The sequence below is a fragment of the Mesoplodon bidens genome (assembly GCF_964165515.1).
Source record: "Mesoplodon bidens genome assembly, chromosome: 2".
NCBI classification, from domain to species: domain Eukaryota; kingdom Metazoa; phylum Chordata; class Mammalia; order Artiodactyla; family Ziphiidae; genus Mesoplodon; species Mesoplodon bidens.
In genome coordinates, this window is record NC_138177.1 from 182,555,808 (window position 1) to 182,580,072 (window position 24,265).

A 24,265-nucleotide genomic window follows, 5' to 3' on the forward strand; every position below is an offset into this window, starting at 1 on the left:
AGAAGATGTTGCGGGTGTTTATCCTGGAGATGGGACCCCAGGACCTCATCCTTAAAGGTATTACTTCTAGCAGTCACCATTTACTCAGCACCTACTGTGTGCCAGGCCCTGCTTTAGTGCCTCACCGCAGGGACCTCCTCTAGTCCTCACCCCCACCCTGTGCAGTAGGGACCACCCCACCTCCATTTTACAGACAAGACACTGAGAAGCAGGGAGGTGCAATGACTTGCCCAGGCAAGGCCAGAACTCAACCAGGTCTGTTTGTCCTCAGAGCCTACCATTTCTAAGGAACTGTCAGGAGGAAGGGGAGGTGAGTTTTTCTGCATGGGTCCCAAGGGGCCTGGCAGGGAGGTGAGCTTTGGTTCAGTATAGGCAAGCGTTTCCAATAGCTGAAGGTGTTCCCTGATGTAGAGGTAGTGAGTTCCCCACCCCTAGAAGTACTTAAGCAGAGAGAGTGGAGATTCAATTTGATGACTTCAGAGCTCTCTTCCAGCTTAACAGTGGGCTGTGAGGTGGCAGGGATGAGTCGGGAGGGTGGTGTGTGTGTCTAGGGGAGGGGCTGTCAGATGAAGACCAGTGGCCACAGGGCAGAGGAAGGGGTGGATCTGAGGTCCTTGTGGAGAAAGAATGGGCAGGATGTAGTGAGTAATGGGAGAGGGAGTGACCTATTCTCCTGGGCAATGCTTTGGGGGTAAGAGGTAGGAGGCCAGCCAGGGTGCCCTTGAGAATGGCCAGATTCTGGGGAATCTCTGGAGGTGGCTGGTCTGTGGAGATGCTAGTCAGCTGTGGACAGGGGGCAGTCCAGTCTGCAGCTGGAGAATGGGGCAGGACCAGAGGAGCAATGCAAGGGGAATTTGGGGGCTTTGGCTAAGTAATTTGGAGGGGAGAAGGTGAAGGCCTGGGGTGCCCAAGAGGCAGAGACAGAGGACCCACCTCATGCTACCTGGCGGAGATGAGCTGCTCTGGTGTGGACCAGCCCCAGGAAGGTCAGTGCTGACCAGGAGGGTAGCTCCCATTAGGAGGGGGCTCCAGCAGCCTGGAGGCCCAGGCCTGGTGAGGGGCCTGATGGAGGTGGTCTAGAATTGGGAAAATGCAGGTAGGCCTGAACCCCGAGGCTCCCGCGGGGGTCCCAGCCCAACCACGCCCATCTGCTAGCTTCGGTAATTAGGGAAGCAGGGAGGTGTGCTTGGGGCTGGGTTGCCTGCCTTCTCAGTGGGATGGATCCCTGTGTACCCAGACACTATCTCCACCTCCAGTCCTGAGCGCAGAGTTATTCTAAACTCAGGATGCTGGGAACCACCAAAGGGCAGAATGGCCCCCTTTTTCAGGACCTGCTAGGCGTGGGCCAGGAAAAAAGAGGGAGGCACGGAGCAAGGCGGGCCCGTTTCTCAGGCGCCGTGGAGGGCGCCGTTCAGAATCCAGCGGAAGCGAGCCTGGCTTGGGGCGATTCCCGGGACGGGCTGGGCCTGCGGGTCCCCCCACCCCCCGCCTGGACCCCAGGGGGCAGCGTCCCGCCGCGGGCCCTAGGCGGGGGCGGGCGAGCTCGGGTCTTCAAGCCCAGGTTAAAGACTACAGACTTTGAACTTTCCGCAGGTCTGTAGAGGGCAGCCCCCTCGGAAACAGTGACAAGCGCCTCCTCCCCTCTGTCCACAGCGCGGACCCTAGATTAGCTCCAAGCGCCGGCCGGTCCTCCTGCCACCCCCCTGGGCCGCCGGGTGGGGCGCCGGGCCCTTCCCGGGACCGCAGACCCTCCCCCGTCCCAGCCGGGCGCGCCGTTGGTACGTCCCGGCCCGCCCAGGTGGTAGCGCCCGCGCCGGCCTACCGTAATTCCCCTACGCCCGGCGCCCCTAGCCGGCGCAGAGCAGACCGAGCCCGCCCGGCGGCTCCGGTCCCCCTCTCCCTGCGGGCCCGTCGGACTCTGGCAGCCTTGGCCCGAGCCCCAGCCACTGGGGAGGAGACCCTTGTCCCTAGGTGAGTCTCACGGGGAAGCTGGGGTCTGGACGGGAATGGGTCCGGGCGCCAAGACTCTCCCTGAATGAATGGACAGAACCCTGGGTGGAGGGTCCCGCACAGTCCTAGGCCAGCAGGGGTGTGTCGATGGGCGCCACTGGCCCTGCCTCCGCTTACTTGAGGGTGGAATGGGCTCCAGCGCCCGCCTGCACAGTGACTCTAGGGTGCGGTCGGCTGGGAGACATGGTCATGAGGAGTCTGCAGGGCCCCAGCCCTGGTGTGAGAGGGCTGCTGGTGGGGCGAGGGCATCTGAAGGGACTTTGGCGCGGCTTGGTTGGGCGGTTTCGGCGACCTTGCCCCATCTGGGCGTCCGAGTCGGTCCCAGGCGGAAAGCCCTCTCGAGGCCGGCAGGGGGCGCGAGAGTCTGCACCTCAGGCAGCCTGGGCCAAGCCTGGCCCCCGCTAGGGGGAAGGGCAGGAGGACAGGACCCATGAAGCCAGGAGAGGCCCCGCCCACCTTGATGAAGGACTGAGGACGTGGAGGCCCAGGGGGCCCGGGGCCCTACAGATTCCTCCATTGCCTTCCCCAGGTCTGGGGGGCTCTGGGAGGATTTCACTATTCCTCTGCCCTTTGCCAGAGTCCAGGCGCACAATGGGACCCAGCAGCCATCCCAAGATAGAAAATTCTAGAGAACTGGCCAGTGCCCTCTTCACCCAGGTGGGGAAGGGCAGAGGGCTAGTTGGGCCCCAGAAGCAGGTCTCCCGCAGCCCAGGCCTGCGCTCTCTGCCCCACTCCCTCCCAAGGAGCCTTTCGTGTGGCTCTGAAGAAAGAGGCGCCAGGAGAAGGGCACAGGCTGCCACGCCGGGGTCCTGGCTCCAGGATCTGGCACATCTGTGCAGGGACTGGGCAGGAGGTGAAGTTCATGGACCACAGCCTTTCCTTCTCCCCCTAGCACCGACCAGCCCCAGCTGTTCGGCTCCCTGGGGAGGAAGGGGCCTTGCTGGCTTCTGCAGCGGGTGCAGTAGGGCTGGCCTGCGGAGAGTTGCTCTACACCCCTGCCGTCTGCCCGGCACAGGGCAGGGCCTTAGGGCAGGCTCTGTGTCCGGATGGACCCCAGAACCCGAGGATGAGGGGTGAGGCCGAGGCCTAGGGGAAGGGAGGAGCCAGGTGGGCCGTTGGGAGCAAGAGAGCAGCCTGGCAGAGCTGGCTCCCTGCCGGCCGACGTGCCCACGCATGCGGCCTCCGCCCCTGGATTTCCAAGGTACCAGATGGGGCCCTGGGGCTGGTAGGCTCCCAGGGGAGCTTAGGTCGGATAGGGAGCCCCTGGGCAGGGGTGGCCCCCTGGCCAGGGAGCCCCAACTCCTGGTTCTAGGCCAGTCTTCTGTGGACAGAACACAGAACTGGCTCCAGACCTTGGCCCAGACCTGTGACCTCTCCTAGACAGGGAGCTGCCTCTCCCACTGCAGACCAGGCTGGGGCCCCAGCCCACTGTGGGGGAGGGGATGCCCACAGGCCTCTGCTTTTCTGGGGCTGGGGAGGTGGTGCTGGGCGGGAGTGGGAGGGGGGCTCCTGCCTTGGCGACTCCATTATTCATCAGCCCCAGCATCTGGTTTCTGGGTATCAGTTTCAACAAGCCAGTCCTGACTCATGAGCCTGGAGCTGCGGCTGGGCTGGGGAGGGGCCCCCTCCCCAGGGAGTCAGGGGCCGGGACCTTTTGGGCCTGCGCATGGGCCATTTCAGCTCTCTCGTGTAGAGAGGAGGTAGGAACCTCAGAGCCTGCTGAGGCCTCCTCCCTCCCCTGGTGCAGGGGCCTGGGGTGCCTTTCCTCCCCTGCTCTGCAGGTTCCTCGACCCTGCACTCTTGGCTCTGGGACAGCAGGGCCCTGGCCTTCTAAGGCGCAGCCCCAGCCCTGGATGGAGGACCCAAGCAGGAGCATGATTCAGGGTGGCCAGAACCTGGTCACTCAGGTGACCTCTGGTGACCTGTCCTGGCCCAGCCCTGATGGTCTCCACTTGATGCAACCTGGTTACCCCAGGCCAGTGGGCTTGGGGATCTGCCCTGTCCCCAAGGGGGTGGGCCTCAAGGCCCTGCTGCCCAAACCACCACTTGGCTGGTCTTCATGTCCCCATGCCTTCCCTGTGCCTGAGGCACATGGGTAGTGGTCCAGTGGGCATCTGCTCTTTGTACAAGTCACTTTACCTTTCCGAACCTCAGTTTCTTTGTCTGTTGAATGGGGGTAGTACCAGTGTTTCCTTCTTATGGTCTTTTAGAAGAGTGAACAGGACTTGGCACAGGCCTGGGCACTTGGGACTGCTCAGTGGCTGGCCACGGGGGGGGGTGCAGCAGTAGGGGCAGGGGGCATGTGCAACACCTCCAAGCTTTGAGGTGGAAACTGACCTGCCTGGGGCCAGCAAGCCAAGGTCATGGATGCTAGGAGGAAGGAGAGAACCTGTGGACAAGCAGTGGGGAAAGCTTTGTTGACTGTTGGCCACAGAAAGGGACATCCTGGCCAAGACCTTTCAGGCCCCAGTGGCCTTCTCTGGCATGAAGCCCCTTCCTCTGCTTTCATTCGTCCATTTATCATCTAGTCTGCACGAGCACCTACGGTGGCCAGGACTATTCTAAGTGCCGAGGATGAAGCGTGGGCCAGACAGCCAAGACTCCTGGCCGCTGGAGAGGATAGTCTAGCAGGGAAAAGTGATAATCAAGAAGTGAACAAAGAAATAAAATAATTTCAGGTAGTAATAGCTGCTTCGGAGGAAATAATTCAATGTAAGGGGTTTGATTTTGGGCAAGGGGCTATTTATTTTGAGAGAAGGGTGAAGGCCTCCTTGGGAAGTAGCAGTTAAGGTGGGGCCCAGTGCCAGCTGTTGGACGATCAGGGGCACACTGTGTCCCAGACAGAGAATGCAGAGGTGCAGGCTCTGAGCTTGGTGAGTTGTAGGGATGAAGGAAGCCAGCATGGCGGACCACCCTGTGGAACTGGCCAGAAGGCACGGTAGGAGTCAGGCCACAGTTGGGATTTTATTTTAAGCAAGATGGGAAGCCACAGGAGGGTTTGTGGGGGAGTGACATGATCAGGCTTTCGTTTACAAGAGATCTGCCAGTGGTGTGGACAGGGGATGGCTCAGGATTTGGGAGCAGAGTGGGTCCTGGAAAGCTCCTGGCCCGAATAAACTGCTGCTCTCCCACCCTCTTTCCACCCAGAGCCAGATTGAGGGGGAGCTGACTAGGGGATGGGGGGGCTGATGACAGCAGTCCCCCTCCCCCATGGGTCCTGAGGAGTTCCCCAGGGAGGCCATTCCAGAGCCCCAGAGTCAAAAGTCTGGGTGTCGGGCTTCCCTGGTGGCGCACTGGTTGAGAGGCTGCCTGCCGATGCAGGGGACACGGGTTCGTGCCCCGGTCCGGGAAGATCCCACATGCCGCGGAGCGGCTGGGCCCGTGAGCCATGGCCGCTGAGCCTGCGCGTCCGGAGCCTGTGCTCCGCAACTGGAGAGGCCACGGCAGTGAGAGGCCCGCGTACCGCAAAAAAAAAAAAAAAAAAAAAAAAAAAAGTCTGGGTGTCAGACCTGCCTGTGGGCTTTTCCCTCACTTTATCCGCCACGCGATGAATGAAGATAACAGTGCCCGCCTCCGCCTCCCGGGAATGAGTGTAAAAGCGCTTTGACAACCTACAGTGGGGACCCCGGCACCACACCCCAATCCTGGTCGGCGTCCTCGCCAGTCTCTGATGAGCGCCCCCTGGCGGTAGGGCACCCGGAAGCTCCCGCGTGGCTCCAGGCCCGGAGGGACCAGCCCACAGCAGCAGGGGCCTCACGGAAAGTTGCGTTGGGCTGCGGGGTTTTCCGCGACGCCCCCGTCTCTCTGTGCTCCTGGATGCTCCCCAAGGGCTACCCCCTCCGCCCCACGCGCCTGCCTTCCGCCCGCCGCCTCCACCTGTGGTCACCGGCGCCCCTCTGCTCCTCTGCCAGCACCACTGGCCTGGGCAGTGGGAGCAGGGCTCCCCCGGGCTCAGGCCCTGAGGCGGGGGTCTCTTGGATTGTGGGCGGGCACTAAGATGACCCTCAGGAGGGCCTCTGAGCGCCGGCTGTGGCTGAAGCGGGGAAGTCGGTGGTCAGAGCAGAGACAGATGTCCTCGGGGCTGGACAGGGAGCGGGGTCTGAGGACCCGGAGGGGGATGGGTCCCTGGTCCGGTCCCCCCTTTTCTGCCGCCAGCATTAAGGGAGCTCCCTCGGGGGAGGGGGAAGAGGTCCCCCGGGCTGAGGCTCTGGGGCGGGGGTCCCCAGGGCTGGAGGGAGGGGACTGAGATGCCCTTTGGGCCGGGAGGGATCTCCTGTGCCCCAGCCGTGTGCGTTGGGGTCGGGATGGAGGTCTGAGCAGAGTGGGGCGCCCGCGGGACTGGGCGGGGGCCGGGATTCCGCAGTCAAGGCGAGGGCGTTTGTCCCCGGCGGGCCCCCTGCCCCCAGCATCCAAGGAGCTCCCCTGGAGGAAGGAGGAGGTCCGGGAGGGACCCTCTGAGCCCGGGACCTTTGGGCTGGGGGTCAGAGCCGGGCTGCGGGCGGGAGGGAGGGTGTTCCCCGCCCCCGGGGTCCCGGCGCGCTCAGCGGGCGGGCGCGGCCGCACAATGGCAGGAAGCGGGGCTCCGCGCTTTGTCCGGCGGGCGGCGCAGACCGCCGCTTCCTCCGGCCGCCATGGGGACGGGACCCGGCGTCTCCGGGCGCCGCGCGGCCTCCAGGCCGAGCCCCGAGCTGCCCTCCCGGGACTCCGAGCCCGGCTGGGCGGGGGGTCGCGGCCGCCACGGGGAAGACCAGGTAGGGGAGCGGGGGGCCGGGCGGGGAGGCCGGGGCGGGTGCGCGCGCCCTCGTCCGCGCGCGTCTCTAAGCGGATGGACAGGCGGCGGCCGAGACCCCTGCCCCCGGTGCACACCGCGGGGGTGCGGGGGGCGAGGAGGGGCTGGGGGCCTGGGATGTGTCCCCCACCCCGGCACCAAGGGTGCCAGGCAGCGGAGGAGACCGCCAGCGCCTGGCCTTTTGTGTCTGGGGCTGACTCCGGACACACCTGTGGGTCCCAGGCCCTGGACTGGGCCACCCCTCCCCCTTTCCTTCCTCTGCCCAGGCCCTGCCCACACCCCTCCTACTCCTGCCTCTGGCCAACACCCTGGTGTGACAGGGAAGACTGACTTCTTGTGCCCCCATCCCTGTGGGGATCAGCCTAGACCATGACCCCCAAAGGGCCAGGCCCCCCGTTATTTGTAAAATTGTGGTCCATTCTTTGCCTTTGGAGGTGCAGCGTGACCTGGCTGTTCCATCTGGTGGGCTCGCCCCTCTTTGGCTGAGTCCTGGGAACTTTTGGTCCTGGACCCTGCTATCCGTCTCTGGCTGGCTGGGGTGCTGTTCCCCTCAGAGGGTGGGCGTGGTGGGCAGCAAGGAGGTGGGGAGTAGACCCTGGGTCTGAGAGAAGAGGCCCAAGAGTCTGGCCTTGGGAAGGGGCTGCCCTGCTATAGTGCTGGGGAGACCCCCAACCCTGGAGGGGATGGAGGTGAGAGAAGGGGTGGGGAGCAAACAGTGTGGGCTCTGCCTGCCCAAGCCTCCGCCTCCCAGTGGGGCTGGGGGTTCTCGGAACTTCATCCTCAACCAAACCTGCTGAATACTCACCTGCTTCAGATCCTGGGCCTGACTCACATGGCCACTGGTGTCCCTGAGCCTGGGGGCTGCTGGGAGGATGGGAGCAGGGGGGTCAGCCACCAGCTGGGTTCCCGTCGTTATTATTAGCATTAGTGTCTGGTAGTAATAGCAGTAGCAAGAGGAGAAGGAGAAGCTGTGGCGGAGTTAAACAAGGCCCACCACGGTGCTGGGAAATGAATATTCCCGAGTCTCTCCAGCCCAGGGTCTTTGCAGGGCAGGGTACATAGTAGGTTCTTGATAAATATTTGTTGAATGCTAAATCTGCCTTAAAGAGTGAATCTTTGTGAAATCTGCCATCTATATACTGGATTGGTTTAAAAATGAGATTGTGGCACAGAACCAGGGACTTGGGCTGGAAGGGTCCCAGAGACACACACACCTCCCCCGCCCCGAACCCTTACAACCTAGCATGGCTCCTGCCATGTCCAGGCAGGAGACCAGGGCCTGGGCAGCTGGTAGGTCCGCAGTCCCACTGCCCAATGCCAAGCCTGGAATCAGAAAAATGAAGCTGTCAGGGAAATGGCGAGAGGCCTGGAAGGGGTCAGGGGGGCACCTGTGCCAGCCTGGCTGCCAGGCTGGACACACAGGGCAAGAGGGCTGCCGAGCTGGCAGGCTGTGGGACTCCTGGGAGGAAAAGACAAGTGCTTTCCCCAGATTTGTTGTCAAGAGCTGATGCTCACGGCCGTGTGTCCCAGCATCTGCAAAGCCAGGCCCTCTGTCAGAAGTGCCCCGGGGGTGCCAGAGGGTGAGGGGCAGAGCCATGGAGGAGAATAGGGGCTTTCACACTTAAAAAAAATATTTTGGTTTGTTTGTTTGTTTAGTCTTTTGGCCACACCACGCGGCGTGCAGGATCTTAGTTCCCCAACCCGCGCCCCCGGCAGTGGGAGCGTGGAGTCTTAATCACTGGATCGCCAGGGCAGTCCTCACACTTTAGCAGTAGATCAAGTGAAGATAGAAACAGCTGCTCTGCTTAGGGTGCCCCTCACCCTTGCCTCTAGCACCGAGAACACACTTGAAGAGCCCTCAAGAAGGGTGTGGAAGTGCGGGGCGCCTGGTGCTCAGGCTGCCATCGGGAATATGGGCCATAATGCCCAGGGCCCAGCCCCCCAGAAGCCAGATCCCCCTGGAGCAAGTGGCTTCTGTAGTCTGCCTCCTGCCAGCTGTCATTTCTGTGTCCACGTTCCCTTTCTGTGTGATGGAGGAGTGGAAGGGACACAAGAGCCAAAACAGCAACCATAAAACTATTCAATATAATTGATTTCCTCTTGTCTCCTTAGCACCCCCAGGCTGACCCGAAGCCAGCCTCCCCCACTCCTCTCTCCCTTCTCCACTACCCAAGAGATGGTGTGAATGTGGTGAAAATGTGGGCTCTGAAGCTACATACCCTGGGTTCAAGTCCTGACTCCACTGGCTGTGTGACCTTAGACAAGTTACTTAACCACTCTGAGCCTCACTTTCCTCATCTGTAAAGTACAGACAATCGTAGCCCCCACCTTCTGGGATGAGGAGCCCCCCAGTGCAGCCCCAGGCACATGAGGACCGTGTTATCAGTGATCAGACTTTTTCAGCTCCCTCTTTCCTCCTCTCTCGGGCCACTTTGCTGTCTAACCCATCCTCACCCTGTCTGTCATCTTGAAAATCTCTGATCGGACTCTCTCCAGCCAAGATCTCCAGTGATCCTCCATCACGCTACTTAATAATTAATTAATAATTGAACCAGTATTTATTGAGCGGCTAGGACTGGCGACCAGGCAGCCAGCCCGACGGGCCAAAATTGCTGTCCTTGTAGTGCTGGCGGTGTGGAGGCAACAAAGTGAAGCACACAGACTGTCCACCAGTGGGAAGCCTGAAGGAGAGACGGGCGGCGGGGTGGAGGAGGTGACGGGGAGCGTGGAGGAATGAAACCTTAGAAGGGTGAGCCGAGGACTTCTGAGTGAAGGTCTGCAGGAAGGGAGGCGGCTGGTTATCTCAGCGTCTGAGGAAAAGCATTTCGGGCTGAGGCATTAGCAGCCCAGGCTCAGCGGTGGAGCACGTCGAAGAAGCACGTCGGAAGGGGGGAGGCTGGTGGGCGCGGTGGACAGAGCCGGGATGGGAGCGCAGGACCGGAGGCCCCTGAGGTCACCAGCCTCGGCAGGAGATGGGGAGCCGCTGCGGGCTTTTGAGGAGGCACGTGTGACTCCTCTTTGACCTGGGTCCACCGTGGCCGCTCACGGAGAGCAGACTGGGCTCAAGGGCGGAAGCAGGGAGACTAGCTCTGAGGCCTTGTCACCCCGCTAAGAGCCCATGGGGGCCGGGGCTGGGGCCTGAGGTGGCCTGGAGAGGGTGGCCAGGTTGAAGCTACGGATATTAAGGGTGGAGCCCGCAGAAGTGCTTGCCTGAGTGGGGGAATAACAGAAAGATCACTGGTGACCCCGAGGTGTTTGGCCTATTGTATTCTTTTCCTGGGGCTGCCGTAACAGATCAGGGTGGCTTTAGAACAACAGAAGCTTGTTCTCTCAGTTCTGAGGCCGGAAGTCTGAAATTAAGGTGTGGGCAGGCCGTGCTCCCGCTGAAGGCTCCAGGGTAGGATCCTTCCTTGCTTCTCACAGCTTCTGGCACGTCTAGGAGCTCCTCAGTATTCCTTGGCTTGTAGATGCATCAGTCTTGTTGCTGCCTCCGTTGTCCCATGGCCTTCTCCCTGTGTGTCCCATCTCTGTGTATCTTTCCTCTTCTTTTAAGGACAGTAGTCATACGATTACTCCATACTCCATGCTGTATGATTGCAGACCCCAGTATGACCTCAACTTAACGAATGACATCTGCCATGCCTGTCTTTCCAATAAGGTCACGATCTGTGGTGCTGGGGGTTAGGACTGAACCTGTCTTTTTGAGGGACACAATTCAACCCATAACATCACCACCCCCAGAAGGTGTTGCTAGTAATTGAGATGGACGGTGCTGCGTGGAAAAGTTCAGGAGCTCATGCAGACTTTTTTTTTTTTTTTATAAATGTATTTATTTTTGTCTGGGTTGGGTTTTCGTTGCTGTGCGCAGGCTTTCTCGAGTTCTACACGAGCGGGGGCTACTCCTCGTTGCGGTGCGCGAGCTTCTCATCGCGGTGGCTTCTCTTGTTGCGGAGCACGGGCTCTAGGCATGTGGGCTTCAGTAGTTGTGGCTCGCGGGCTCAGTAGTTGTGGCTCGTGGGCTCTAGAGCGCAGGCTCAGCAGTTGTGGCGCATGGGCTTAGTTGCTCTGAGGCACGTGGGATGCTCCTGGACCAGGGCGCCATCAGGGAAGTCCCCGTGCAGACGTTTTAAGTTGGAGATGCTTGGTCCCGACTGGAGAGTGCACTGTGGGAGCCCCTCCCCATGAGAGTGACTGAGTCACTGGAGGGTGGATGGGGATGAAATGAGAAGGGGTCCACGGATGGTGAGAGAGCAGGGAGCAGGCGAGGGGACTGAGAGGGGAGGGACCAGCAGAGCATGGGTCCTGGGGGCCGAGGAAGAAATGGTTCCCAAGAGACCACCTGTGTCAAATGCTGGGTCCCGGGAGAACAGACGAGAGGACTCAGAAACGTGGACATCATTGGGGACCTGAGAAGAGTGAGTTGGGGAGGGGGCCAAAGCTGGATGGGAGAGGGTCTGAGGGAAAATGGAAGAATTAGAAAATCTCCAATTGCAGCCATCGTAGTAATAATTGATTTAGGCAAAAGCCATCAACAAGGGCTAAAGCCCTGGAGTGTGCGATTGCTGGGGAGCAGGGTATCTCAAACTGTCACCCTAAGATGACTTCCTCATTACAAAGAGAGAATGCGACTTTACAAAGTACAGCGAGATCCCCAGGTGATCTGACACTGTGGAGGACACAGTCCACCCTCTGGCGTCCTGGCCCAAGTGCTCAGCCTGAAACTATCCCAGACCTCCAGACAAGTCCACGTGGAGGAGCTTTCTGCCAGACTGCTGGCATGGCTGCTTCAAATATATCAGTGTCATGAAAGACGGGGGAAAAAAACTAGGGCGTTCATTCTTTTTTTTTTTTTTTAATATTTATTTATTTATTTATTTTTGGCTCATCGGGTCTCAGTTGTGGCATGCCGGCTTAGTTGCCCTGTGGCATGTGGGATCTTAGTTACCTGACCAGGGATCGAACCCGCGTCCCCTGCATTGGAAGGCGGATTCTCAACCACTAGACCACGAGGGAAGTCCTGGGCATTCATTCTTTTTTTTTTTTTAATGTTTATTTATTTTGCACCGGGGCTTAGTTGTGGCAGGTGGGCTCTTTAGTTGCGGCTCACCAGCTCCTTAGCTGCAGCCCGTGGGCTCCTTAGTTGTGGCAGGCAGGCTCCTTAGTTGCGGCACATGGGCTCCTTAGTTGTGGCATGCGAACTCTTAGGTGAGGCATGCATGTGGGATCTAGTTCCCTGACCAGGGATCGAACCCGGGCCCCCTGCATTGGGAGCGTGGAGTCTTATCCACTGCGCCACGGGGGAAGTCCCCGGGCATTCATTCTTTTTTTTTTTTTTTTTTTTGCGGTACGCGGGCCTCTCAGTGTTGTGGCCTCTCCCGTTGTGGAGCACAGGCTCCGGACACGCAGGCTCAGCGGCCATGGCTCACGGGCCCAGCCGCTCCGCGGCATGTGGGATCTTCCCCGACCGGGGCACGAACCTGCATCCCCTGCATCGGCAGGCGGACTCTCAACCACTGCGCCACCAGGGAAGCCCCGGACATTCATTCTTAAAGGGATAAACAGACAAAACCAAATGTACATGTGAACCTTGATTGGATCCCATGTGGGAAAAAAAATCTATAAAGGACATGATTTAGACAGTTGGGAAAATGCCAAGGTAGACTCTAGGTGGACTAAGTATCATCGCTTAGTTTCCCAAGTGTGACAGTTGTGTTGGGGTTTTGCACGAGCAGGTCTGTGTTCTCAGGTGGTGTCATGATTTCCTCCCCAGGGGAAGGGGGGTCATGAGCCAGTGTGGCAAACGTGAACAACTGGGGAAGCCAGAAGGGTGTATGGATGTCGTTGTACTATTCTTATAACTTTCTGTAGGTTTGAAATATTTTGAAACAAAAAGTCAGGGAGAAAGAAAATAGAGGGTAATGGGAGGAAAGAACAGGAAGGGGTGAGTTTAGCTGTAAAGGGAAGGAGAGAAACAGGTTGGTTTGCCCGTGGGAATGACCCGGTGAGAGGGATGAATGCTGAGCGGGGTCCTGGTTTTTAGGCTGGAGAGGGGGGGTCTCGGTGGAAGGCTGGCCTGGGATTGGAGCAGGGCAAAGCCCCTGCAGCCCGGGGCAGGGGGGTGGACGTGGTGGTAGGAGCTCGTGGACTGCCTTCTGATGGCTTCTGTTTCCCTAGAAAAGTAGGCAGTCGAGTTGGTGGGGAGTGAGTTAGGGAGGGTTGGGGGATGGAGAAGATAGGACAGTCATCCATGGTGGTGGGGATGAGAGTAGCCTGGGGCGATTGGGTAAGTCTGGGATCCTGTCACTAAGCAACGGGCCGTGGGTACCACATAGGCACCCAGAGGCCAACACCATTCCCCAACTCCTCCGTAACCCGCTTCATACCCTAACTTAGAAATCCAGGTGGGGTCAGCTGTTCGGGGGCCACACAGGTCATAGAATCGAGGGCAGAGGCCCTGGGCAGGGAGGAGGGGGAGGTATTCTGTTTCAGACACTGAGATGGGCAAACCAAATGTCAGCCCCGGCTCCACTTTTTGGTGCCCTTTCTGCCTGCGCTCCGGAAGAGGCCCTGGTAGCACCCGCCTCGTGGTTACCTACTTGAACTCTCCCCTTTGGCATTGCATTCCTTGCGGGCAGGGCTTTGCTTTCTCGCATCTCCCAGAATGGACACCTAGTGGGTGCTCGGGAAGCGTTTGACAGGCACTCTGTGGGGCGTGGATGGTCGGACCTGAAGAGTCGCCCCCGTAGGGCCAAGAGCCCCGTGTACTGCAGTGGTCTGCGTCCACCCCACCCCCCCATCCTTCCCCTACAGATATGCCACCACGCCGACTGCCAGCAGCTGCACCGCCGGGGCCCCCTCAGCCTCTGCGAGGCCTGTGACAGCAAGTTCCACGGTGCCATGCATTATGATGGGCACGTCCGCTTCGACCTGCCCCCCCAAGGTGAGCACGGGGAGGGGGCCCAGCCCCTAGAGCTCCCTGCCTGGGGGCACAGTGTCCTGCTAACTGTCGGCATCACGACAGGGCCATCAGAAGGACACGAGTTGACTGTAAACGGTGAAACCCAAGTCCACTGCTGTCCCTTTTGTTCCACAAGTTTTTTAACAAGAGAAAAGGTTGGGGACCGGCCCAGCTCGAAGGCAGGTCTGTCTCCACCGGGTGCCGGGTCCTTCTCGATGGGTCTGCACCTCCCACAGCTGGCCCCGCCTCTGTCCCTGCCCGGCCCAGCAAGAAGGTCCCCTTCCCTCTTGTCCTCAGGGCAGGGGATCTCTGGGCAGATTCTCCAGCCAGGCAGCCAGTGAGCAGAGGGTGGGGTGGGGATGGGCAGGTCAGAAGGAACTTGCAGCAGGAAACAAGAAACCCCTCCTGCTGAAAAGGGACTTGGCCCCGGCCTACCGGCAACTGGCTGTGCTGGGGTGGCTCTGGTCTCCTTTCCCAGCTGGTCAGAGGGACCAAAGGACTCGTCCCCTCTGCCAGGGCCTCCTGGGACTTTGGGCGTGTACACCGTGGTGGGGGAGGGGACGCCTGCAAGAAAGAGCCATGGACTTTGGTTCCTTCCCGCAACAATCCCAGAGGCAGGGCTTCTTTATCCCTGTTTAATAGATGGGTAAACTGAGGCAGACTTGTACTGGGGACAGGGCATCACCCGGGGTGTCATCCCAGGGCCCTTGTGTCTTTTTGAGTCTGGGGGTGGATAAAAGATAAGCAGTGGGGCTTCCCTGGTGGCGCAGTGGTTGAGAGTCCGCCTGCCGATGCAGGGGACACGGGTTCGTGCCCCGGTCTGGGAAGATCCCACATGCCGCGGAGCGGCTGGGCCCGTGAGCCATGGCCGCTGGGCCTGTGCGTCCGGAGCCTGTGCTCCGCAACGGGAGAGGCCACAACAGTGAGAGGCCCACATACCGCAAAAAAAAAAAAAAAAAAAGATAAGCAGTGACTGAGTCCCTCCCCTCACAGAACTGAGGGGCCCTGGCTAGTTTGGGGTGGGGTCCGAAGGTCGGTAGCAGGCCCTGGTCCCTCTGGAGTCGGCCGTGTTGGAAGGCTAAGGAGGGGGCCAGGGAGGGAGCGGGCACAACCCCACTCCCACTTTACACTGAAGGCTCTGTCCTGGCTCGGAATGTGTCCACCCGGTCATGCCCCCCGCGCACCAGCCCTGCAGTGGACATAGAGGAGGAGGAGGAGAGCTCTGTGGATGGCAAGGGGTAGGTGAGGGGTTGGTGGGCATGGCACACACCTGGGGGGTCCCAAGGCTGGGTCTCAGATCACAGAGCCAGGGACCAGAGGCTTCAGAAGAGCTGACTGGAGACCCCGCCTGGCCCCTACTGCTGCCGGGATTCCTGGAGGGTGAGCCTCCAGGGCTTCTGGGATCAGACTACCTCATGAGGTACCACTGGGTGTGACTCCCGGGTCGGCCACCAGAGGGCGAACAGCCCCTCGTGAGTCCTGGCTTGCCTGAGCAAACCTGTGTTACCTGGTGGTCACCTAGGGCCAGCAAGGGGTGGGCAGCCAGCTGGGACCCGCCCGTATCCCACCCTGGTGAGGGCCCACCCATGCCTCCAACCTCTGCCCCCACCGGCTTCCTTGCAGGGACCGGAAGAGCACAGGCCTGAAGCTCTCCAAAAAGAAAGCCTGGAGGAGACACACAGATGTAAGGGGCCCCCAGGCTGGCAGGGCAGGCGCCCACAGCCTCGGCCCCTCCCGGGCCCTTTCCTCCGTTCCCGAGGCTGGGCCCGTCTGCTCTAAGTTCCAGGACCAGGGAGGGGGCCTGGAGTGAGCGACATGTCCCTCCCTCACCACCCAGCCCTGTAGCCCAGCCCTGCTTACCTTAGCCCAGGTGGGGGATGCTCCAGGAGCTCCTGCCTCCACGGAGGGATGCCGGGTGCCTCCCTGGGACAGAAGAGGGCTGGGAGATCCCTGCATTCACTTCCCTGCTGGGGCTCCCATCCGGAACCCTGGGGTGGGGAGGCTAGGGGGCGAGGGGTGCAGAACTGAGACCCCCTGTCCTGTCAGGACCCAAGCAAGGAGTGCTTCACGCTGAAATTTGACCTGAACGTGGATATCGAGACAGAGATCGTACCAGCCATGAAGAAGAAGTCGCTGGGGTAGGGCTTGGTGGGGAGAACGGGGCTGGGGGGCAGGTGTGGCCTCCTGCAGGTGTGACCGTGTGTATCTGTGTGGGGGCCTGTGAACAAGCATGTCCCCCACCTGTGGGCACCCCACCCATGTGCAGTGAGGGCCTGGGTGCCGTGTTTGTATCCCAGCCCCTGCACGTGGCCTAGTCCTGCGGGGGTGAACGGGTGTGGACGGACATGCAACAGTGTCTGTCTGCCCTGGTGTGCAGATGTGAACATGTGAGGGCAGGGGCGTGTTGTCTCGTGTGTAGAGGCACGCAGGAGCGTGAACCTCTGTGGGCAGGGGTGTGTGTGTGCACGGACCTGTGTGTGATCCCCTGGGTGTCTCCCTTTTCCTTTGGGCGGGTGGGGTGGCGCTGGTGCTGTGGACAGGTGACTGCAGCCTGTGACTGCCCCCAGCACACACGCACCTCCTGTCCCGGGCAGGGAGGTGCTGCTGCCAGTATTTGAAAGGAAGGGCATTGCGCTGGGAAAAGTGGATATCTACCTGGACCAGTCCAACACGCCCCTGTCCCTCACCTTTGAGGCCTACAGGTTCGGGGGACACTACCTGCGGGTCAAAGGTGAGCAGATGACTAGATGGGCCGGGTAGCTGGGGCACGGCTGGGTCCCTTGGGGAGGGCGCTTCTTCCCAGGCTCAGGTTCCCATTGGCCATGCTCTTGAGCAAGCTCATTACCATACAGGTGTCTCTGCTGGGCGGCAGTGCCAGGCGTTGGCAGGGCGGGGCTTCAGGGGAGGGCAGCCAGGCCTTGGTTTGGATCCTTGAGGGAGAGGGGCCTGGGGGCCCTTCTCCACTGGGCCTGGGTGTTGAGGACCTCTACTTGTCCCTACTGCCACCCCAGCCAAGCCAGGGGACGAGGGGAAGGTGGAGCAGGGGGTGAAGGACTCCAAGTCCCTGAGTCTGCCAATCCTGCGGCCAGCCGGGGCCGGGCCCCCCACCCAGGAGCGCGTGGACCTGCAGAGCCGCCGGGAGAGCCTGGACATCCTGGTGAGGAGGGGCTGTGTCGGGGCTGGGGACGACGAGGGGCCAGGGGGAGGTCACCTGGGTGCCTCGCTGCTCCCTCTGGGGGCTTTACTTTCCGCTTCTGGGAAATGGGGCTGGCTTTGAGGATACGGGGCCCTCCCTGGATCTAACCATCATACCCCACGGTGATGTCCCTCGTCTCTGAGAGTCTGCTGGTGCCCGAGGAGTCTGTGTGTGTGTGTGTGTGTGTGTGTGTGTGTCTAAGCAGACATTGCGTGGGGAGCGAGACTTTGTGTGTCACTGAGTGTGTGTCGGGGATCCACTTGGACCTGGGCTGCTGAGTGCGTCTGAGTGTGTGTGTGTGACTCTGTGTGTTCTCCCCACCTGCTTCATGCTGCTGGCTGGGGCGGCAGGCGGGAGGGGGATCCAGCTGCGTCTCTCTGGACCTTCCGGCCCCCAGAGCACGTGTAGGTCTCAGGAGAGGCGGCGTCCCAGGGTGCGGGGGCGTGCAGAGACCCTCCTGCCTCCCGGGCTGGCCGAGGTCCTGGAAACCCACCATGGGGTGGGGCTGTGGGGGTCTGGCCCTGACGCCCGCTCCCCGGCCAGGCCCCTGGCCGCCGACGCAAGAACATGTCGGAGTTCCTGGGGGAGGCGAGCATCCCTGGGCAGGAGTCCCCAGCGCCCTCCAGCTGCTCTCTGCCCAGCGGCAGCAGTAGTGGCAGCGACAGCTGGAAGAACCGGGCAGCCAGTCGCTTCAGCGGCTTCTTCAGCTCAGGCCCCAGCACCAGCGCCTTCGGCCGGGTATGTGGGCCCGTGGGGGCTGGGGCAGGGCAGCTGGCTGGCCTTGACCCCTGACTCTGACCGCAGGCCTCCTTTCAGGAGGTGGACAAGCTGGAGCAGCTGGAGGGCAAGCTGCATGCCTACAGCCTCTTCGGGCTGCCCAGGCTGCCCCGGAGGCTGTGCTTTGACCACGACTCGTGGGAGGAGGAAGGGGATGAAGAGGAGGACGAGGACGACGCCTGCCTGCGGCTGGAGGACAGCTGGCGGGAGCTCATCGACGGGCACGAGGTGGGTGCCGCGCGTGGCCTTCCCCTCCCTCCTCAGGGAAAGGGGGACGTTATCCCCCTGCTCCACGGGGCCCTTCCCAGGGTGACGGGACGTTCCACGGGACAGCCCTGCCAGGCTGCTCTCACCGTTTACCCGCTTTGGAGGCACTCAGGCAAGGAGAAACTGGCTGGCCCAGAACTTGGGGGGCCTCTTTGTGTCTCAGCTGGGAAAAAGGTTGCGTGCAGGGCCGTTCACCCTTCTCACCCGCTCCGGCCATCCCGGCACACGCGGGGGGCTCCTGGAGACACCCTGCCCTTCCCACAGAAGCTGACCCGGCGGCAATGCCACCAGCAGGAGGCAGTGTGGGAGCTCCTGCACACAGAGGCCTCCTACATTAAGAAACTGAGGGTGATCACCAATGTGAGTATGGCGTGGGCCCAGAGCCACTCCGCCTACCCGCCCCCCGTGGCCTCCTCTGGGTGCCCCTCAGCAGAGTTTGGGCCTTTGCCGAAGAAGCAGGAGCCAAGCAACAGAGGGGAAGGAAAGTGGGAGAAGGGCCACACCCTGGGGTGGAGGTGATTCCCAATGGCCCCGGGGAAACTGCGAGGGGGCTTGGGGCGAGTTTGCCAGGTTGAGCTGATTAACACAGACCTCATCCTTTCACTCATCCTTTCATCGGCTGTTTCTAAACACCTGCTATGTGCCAGGTGCCCAGCAGCCCACACCCTAGACGAGGAGGCAGAATGGGTAGGCACTGGGGGATGTGTGTAAGGACTTGGACCTTGGGGGAGCACCTGTCCTGGGCTTGTGGGTTCAAGGAAGGCACCCTCCGGGCAGAAACTCCAGACTGCACCAGGGCACAGGTGGAGGAGAGAGTTCCAGGTGTGGCTGCGAGGGCAGTGTCCCAGAGCTTCCCTCCAGGAGGGGCCTGGGCAGGGGCACCCCCAGGTGGGCCGTGGGGAGCGTCTTTTCTCAAAGCGGGAACCCTCTCTGTCCCAGGCTGCCTCAGGCACTCCCAGGATGGGAAAGGGGTAGAGGGGAGCCTAAGAGTCTGGGTGGGGGCGTCGGGACTGGGACCCCCCTCCTCCACCAGCTGCAGTGCTCCCTGCCCCCCACAGCTGTTCCTGTGCTGCCTCCTGAACCTGCAAGAGTCAGGGCTGCTGTGTGAGGTGCGACAGGGCCTGGGGGTGGGGGGGGACAGTACCAGAAAGTAGCGGGGAGGGGGGAGGGGCTGGAGCAAGGGAGGGGACAGACAGGGGCGGGGCTGACTGGTGGAGTAGGTGAGGGGTGGGGCCTGGCTTCAGGGGGTGGGGCTGGGGCTGCAGAAAGGGTGGGGCGGCCGGGGAGCGGAGCCAACGACGGCGTCTGTGAGGGGGCGGGGCCTGGAACCAGGGGGTGGGGATGGGGGCATGCTGAAGAAAGGTGGGAGCGGGGCCAACGGGTGGTGGGAGGGGAGGGGAGGGGGATGGTCAGGGGCGGGGCCGAGCGCACCTCCCACCCACCCACAGGTGGAGGCGGAGCGCCTGTTCAGCAACGTCCCCGAGATCGCGCGGCTGCACCGCGGGCTGTGGGGCAGCGTGATGGCGCCGGTGCTGGAGAAGGCGCGGCGCACGCGGGCGCTGCTGCAGCCCGGGGATTTCCTCAAAGGCTTTAAGATGGTACGGGCCGGGTCGGACGCAGGCAGGGACACTGAGGCGGGGCTGGGGCGCCGATCCCATCTGCCCATCACCCCAGCCTCCCCCTGACCAATGGCCCGAATGACCCTTAGTGGTCAGAGGCGTGGAATTCAGAATCAGTTGCCCTGGTGTGAACGCCACCTGGCCGTGTACCCTTGCTACCTGGCCGAGGGTGATCGCTTTCGCTGAGGCTCAGTTTCCTCACGTGGAAAACAGGGATAATAAGCTTGCCCCCTGCGGTGGTCGCGAAAGGCAGTAAGGAAGAGCGAGTGCCGGGCCCAGCCCGCGGGGAGTGCGCGGTAACGGGTGCTGTGCTTGTTCCGCCCTGCGGCAGTTCGGCTCCCTCTTCAAGCCCTACATCCGATACTGCATGGAGGAGGAGGGCTGCATGGAGTACATGCGGGGCCTACTGCGCGACAACGACCTCTTCCGGGCCTATGTCACGGTGAGGGCGGGTGGGGCTCGCTGCTAGGCCCGGGCACAGGACGGTGGGCCCACCTGGGCGGCAGGTGCAGGGCGGGGCTGGCGCTGGGCGGGGCCTGCCATAAGCCCCGCCCCCGCCTCCCCGCCGCAGTGGGCCGAGAAGCACCAGCAGTGCCAGCGGCTGAAGCTGAGCGACATGCTGGCCAAGCCCCACCAGCGGCTCACCAAGTACCCGCTGCTTCTCAAGTCGGTGCTAAGGAAGACAGACGAGCCGCGCGCCAAGGAGGCCGTCGTCACCATGGTAACTGGGGCGGCGGGCAGGGTCCCTCCCTGGCTTGCGGCCCCTCCCGGCCCTGTACCTGAACTGCCCTGGCCCACCCGTAGATCGGCTCGGTGGAGCGCTTCATCCACCACGTGAACGCGTGCATGCGGCAGCGACAGGAGAGGCAGCGGCTGGCTGCCGTGGTGAGCCGCATCGACGCCTACGAGGTGGTGGAGGGCAGCAACGACGAGGTGGACAAGGTGGGCGCCTCCGTCTGTGCGGGGGTCGCTGGCCCTGCTGGGAGCGAGGAGGGGCCAAACTGGCAGACAGATGGGAGGCTACGCTGGGAATCTCGGGAGGACTCCCCGCTGAGATGAGGCGTCAGACCCTAACCTCTCCTGCACCTGCCCCCACCAAACCCCCAGCTCCTGAAGGAATTTCTACACCTGGACCTGACAGCCCCCATCCCTGGCGCCTCCCCTGAGGAGACGCGCCAGCTGCTGCTGGAAGGGAGCCTGAGGATGAAGGAGGGGAGGGACAGCAAGGTGACTCCACCCCCCACCCAGGGCCCTCCCCCCGCCCCCTCTTACCCTGTGGGCGTCGAACACCCCTTCCTTGGGACCGCTTGTGATTCGTAGCTGCCCAGTCACCTGGGTGGCAATTTAAGAACTGGTGACTTTTGTGATCGTGTGCAGGATGATTATCTGCCTGCAGTTTACTCTTTACAAATACAGCAGCCGGGTCCCAGCCCATCAGGTGCCATTCTAGCCCACCTGCCAGGGCCACATGTGTTCTTGGTGGGAAGGAGGGGGCACCTTCCGTGAGCAGGACAGGAACAGCCCAGAGTCTTGCTACTGAGCTGTTAATTTTTCAGGCACTGTGTAACCCAGAGCCTACAAAGCGTGATTTTAAAACCACCCTCCTTTTCCTCTTTAATGGAAACTTTTAACTGGCATAAATCACAAGTATATAGCTTGATGAAAGAAAATCGGCTTGCCCTTCATTTAAATTCTACTCAGATTCGCGGGGAGTGGGGGAAGGGAGGTGTTTGACACCAGTGCCCCCAGGAGAGGGTGTGGCCGCAGACAGGCTGAGGGTCCCTGCCCTGGCCCTGACCTCTGGCTTCTGCTCCCACGGCCTCCCATCCCCCAGATGGACGTGTACTGCTTCCTCTTCACCGACCTGCTCTTGGTGACCAAGGCAGTGAAGAAGGCAGAGAGGACCAAGGTGATCAGGCCACCGCTGCTGGTGGAAAAGATCGTGTGCCGGGAGCTTCGGGACCCCGGTGAGGAGCCCGGCCCCGCCGCCCCTGGGCAGGGCCTGGGACGGGCGGGCGCCATGGTCTCAGCCAGCACTGAGGCGAGCCCTTCCTAACCAGGGTCCTTCCTTCTCATCTACCTGAACGAGTTCCACAGCGCTGTGGGGGCCTACACGTTCCAGGCCAGCAGCCAGGCTTTGTGCCGTGGCTGGGTGGACGCCATCTACGATGCCCAGGTGAGAGCAGAGCGGTGGGCAGGCTGGCAGGGCGGCCTGGTGGGGACGGCTGCTCACAGCCCGCTGGGGCCCTGTGCACCCACACCCGCAGAGCCAGCTTCAGCAGCTGCGTGTGCAGGAGCACCCAGGCAGCCAGCAGCACCTGCAGAGCCTGGAAGAGGAGGAGGATGAGCAGGAGGACGAGGACGAGGACGAGGAAGGAGGGGAGAGCAGCGCGTCGGCTGCCAGTTCCCCTACCATCCTGCGCAAAAGCAGCACCAGCCTCAACTCGCAGCGCTGGTACGTTCATCCAGGACCACCCAGCAAGCCAGAGCAGGGCAGGTACTCCAGCCGGGACTCTTGACCCCGAGGCCATTAGCACTGGACAGGGCCGGTCACATCCGTTTCCTCTGAATGGCTTTCTGGTGTGAACCCAGTGGGGGTGGGGACGGGTGCTCTGTCTCCCACCAGAGTCCAAGGGAGGATGGCTAACGGTTCTCAACTTGAGTGCCAAATCGGATACATTAGTGGTAGCTGCCTGGAGCTGAGCTGAAGATTCTTAGACTGCATCCAACAGGAGATGCTGTGGTCGCAACAGACACCATTACTGACACCTGTGTTGTGGGCTCAGGTGCCACCTGCTTGCCGTCTCTTGAGCCTTGAGCTCCAGGAGGGCAGAGGCTGTAGACTTCCGCAGCGCCCAGCGTGGGCCGCACCAGGCCATCTCGGTTTCCTTTGGCTGGGCTGACTCTCCCCTCGCCTCCACAGTGTCTCGGATGGCTCCACAGAGACCCTGGCCATGGTGGTGGTGGAGCCTGGGGGGCTGCTGTCCTCTCCCGAGTTCGAGGGCGGCCCCTTCAGCTCCCAATCAGACGAGACCTCTCTCGGCACCACCGCCTCATCTGTCACGCCCACCAGCGAGCTGCTGCCCCTGGGCCCAGTGGATGGCCGCTCCTGCTCTATAGACTCCGCCTACGGCACCCTCTCCCCGACCTCCCTGCAAGACTTTATGGCCCCAGCCCCTGCGGTGGAGCCAGCACTCCGGCCCCCAGAGTCATCGCAGGCCCCTTCACCCCCACCCTCGCCCCGCCTCCGCCGACGCACTCCTGTCCAGCTGCTGCCCTGTCTGCCCCACCTGCTCAAGTCCAAATCTGAGGCCAGTCTCCTCCAGCTGCTGTCAGGGGCCACCACCCGTGGAGCGCCCCCAGCCCCTAGCCGCAGCCTGTCGGAACTCTGCCTGGCTGCTACCGTCCCTGGCACCAGGACTCAGGGCTCCCCTCAGGAAGCTGGGCCCAGCTGGGATTGCCAGGGGGCACCAGGCCCTGGCAGTGGCCCCGAGCTGTCAGAGCTGGAGGGTGGAGCCGGCTGCCCAGCTGGGGAGCCCAAAGGACCCACCAGGAGGAGCAGAGAGCTGTCCTCGGGGGCCTCACCCAGGGTCCAGCCTGAGCCCCCCCCGGGGACCTCTGCCCAGCACAGGAAGCTGACGTTGGCCCAGCTCTACCGAATCAGGACCACCCTGCTGCTTAACTCCACCCTCACTGCCTCGTGAGTGGCCTGGCCTGGGACAGGTGGCCCAGTGTGCTGGGGGCACTGTCATGGCGGGGAGCAGATGGCATTTGGGGACGGGTGTGGGAGAGGGAGGCTGAGACCAGCCTCAGCACCTGGTGAGGATGCACCAGTGGGCAGTGGTGAAGAAGAGGCCTGAGCATTCCGGTCGGGAGGAGAGGGTGGCTGGAGCCGCTCTGAATGCCTTCAGCCAAGGAAGGACCGTCTCTCCCCTCCTCTCCACTGCAGGGAGGTCTGAGCAGAGGGAGGCTCCCAAGGGTGCCACTGGCCAAGGGACAGCAGACAGCACGCCTCCTGGGGTGTGCCGGCCCCTGCTCCAGCTGCTGCCTTATGTGTGCCCCAGCCGGAGTGCTGGGCAGGACCTCTGCCACCGTCCCCAGGGCCCAATTTGCACTTTGCCAGACTGGCTGGAAGTGGGGGAGGGCTCAGCAGAGGCCCAGGCCCAGGCTGCAGGGCCCCGTTACAGCCACCACTGTCACTAACCTGCCTGTGCCTCCGCCCCCCAGCCTAGGCAGGGTCCCTTGCCCGATACCCCCGAAGTCACCAGCTCCAAGCCTCTGGGCTAGGCTCCAGGGCTGGGATCCCAGGCAGCCCCTCCCACCTCCACCCTCATCTGGCCCCAAACGGGACGGTTCCCCTGCCCTCACGTCCTTGCCTCCCTCCCTCGCTCCCTCCCACCTACCCACCCACCCAGTCCTTGGGCTGGGCTCTGTGTAAAGTTGCGTATTTATTGAGCTTTTGATTCTTTTATAAAGACTTGTATATACTCCACCGGAAAGAGTCCTTTGCTTTTGGAACGCCCCCCCTTTCCGGACTCAGGTGCACTTGGGCGCCTCCCTGGGCTCCCGCCCCCTCCGTCTGGTGGGGCCCCGCTGGAAGAGACTGTGGGAGCAGAAGTGAATTAGTGGGGCGGAGATCGCCTGACCAG

At 61.9% G+C, this 24,265-nt stretch overlaps 1 protein-coding gene across 8 annotated transcripts in view; it reads left to right on the forward strand.

Annotated features, from left to right (window-relative positions):
* PLEKHG5 (pleckstrin homology and RhoGEF domain containing G5) overlaps positions 1–24,108 on the forward strand; it is a 51,194-nt gene extending 27,086 nt beyond the window's left edge. For 2 of the 8 annotated variants that reach the window (XM_081223963.1, XM_081223964.1), the window contains exons 3-22: positions 13,610–13,739; positions 14,893–14,995; positions 15,381–15,441; positions 15,804–15,895; positions 16,352–16,488; positions 16,769–16,914; positions 17,497–17,691; positions 17,770–17,958; positions 18,262–18,357; positions 19,056–19,106; positions 19,446–19,595; positions 19,948–20,058; positions 20,188–20,337; positions 20,421–20,558; positions 20,724–20,843; positions 21,451–21,583; positions 21,677–21,792; positions 21,884–22,071; positions 22,540–23,316; positions 23,566–24,108. In XM_081223963.1, coding sequence (XP_081080089.1) covers positions 13,610–13,739; positions 14,893–14,995; positions 15,381–15,441; positions 15,804–15,895; positions 16,352–16,488; positions 16,769–16,914; positions 17,497–17,691; positions 17,770–17,958; positions 18,262–18,357; positions 19,056–19,106; positions 19,446–19,595; positions 19,948–20,058; positions 20,188–20,337; positions 20,421–20,558; positions 20,724–20,843; positions 21,451–21,583; positions 21,677–21,792; positions 21,884–22,071; positions 22,540–23,316; positions 23,566–23,575 — 3,093 coding nt within the window. In that variant the 3' untranslated portion in view covers positions 23,576–24,108. The other 6 variants (XM_081223966.1, XM_081223965.1, XM_081223969.1 and 3 more) reach the window with 6 other exon arrangements.
* Positions 24,109–24,265: the final 157 nt, after the last annotated feature.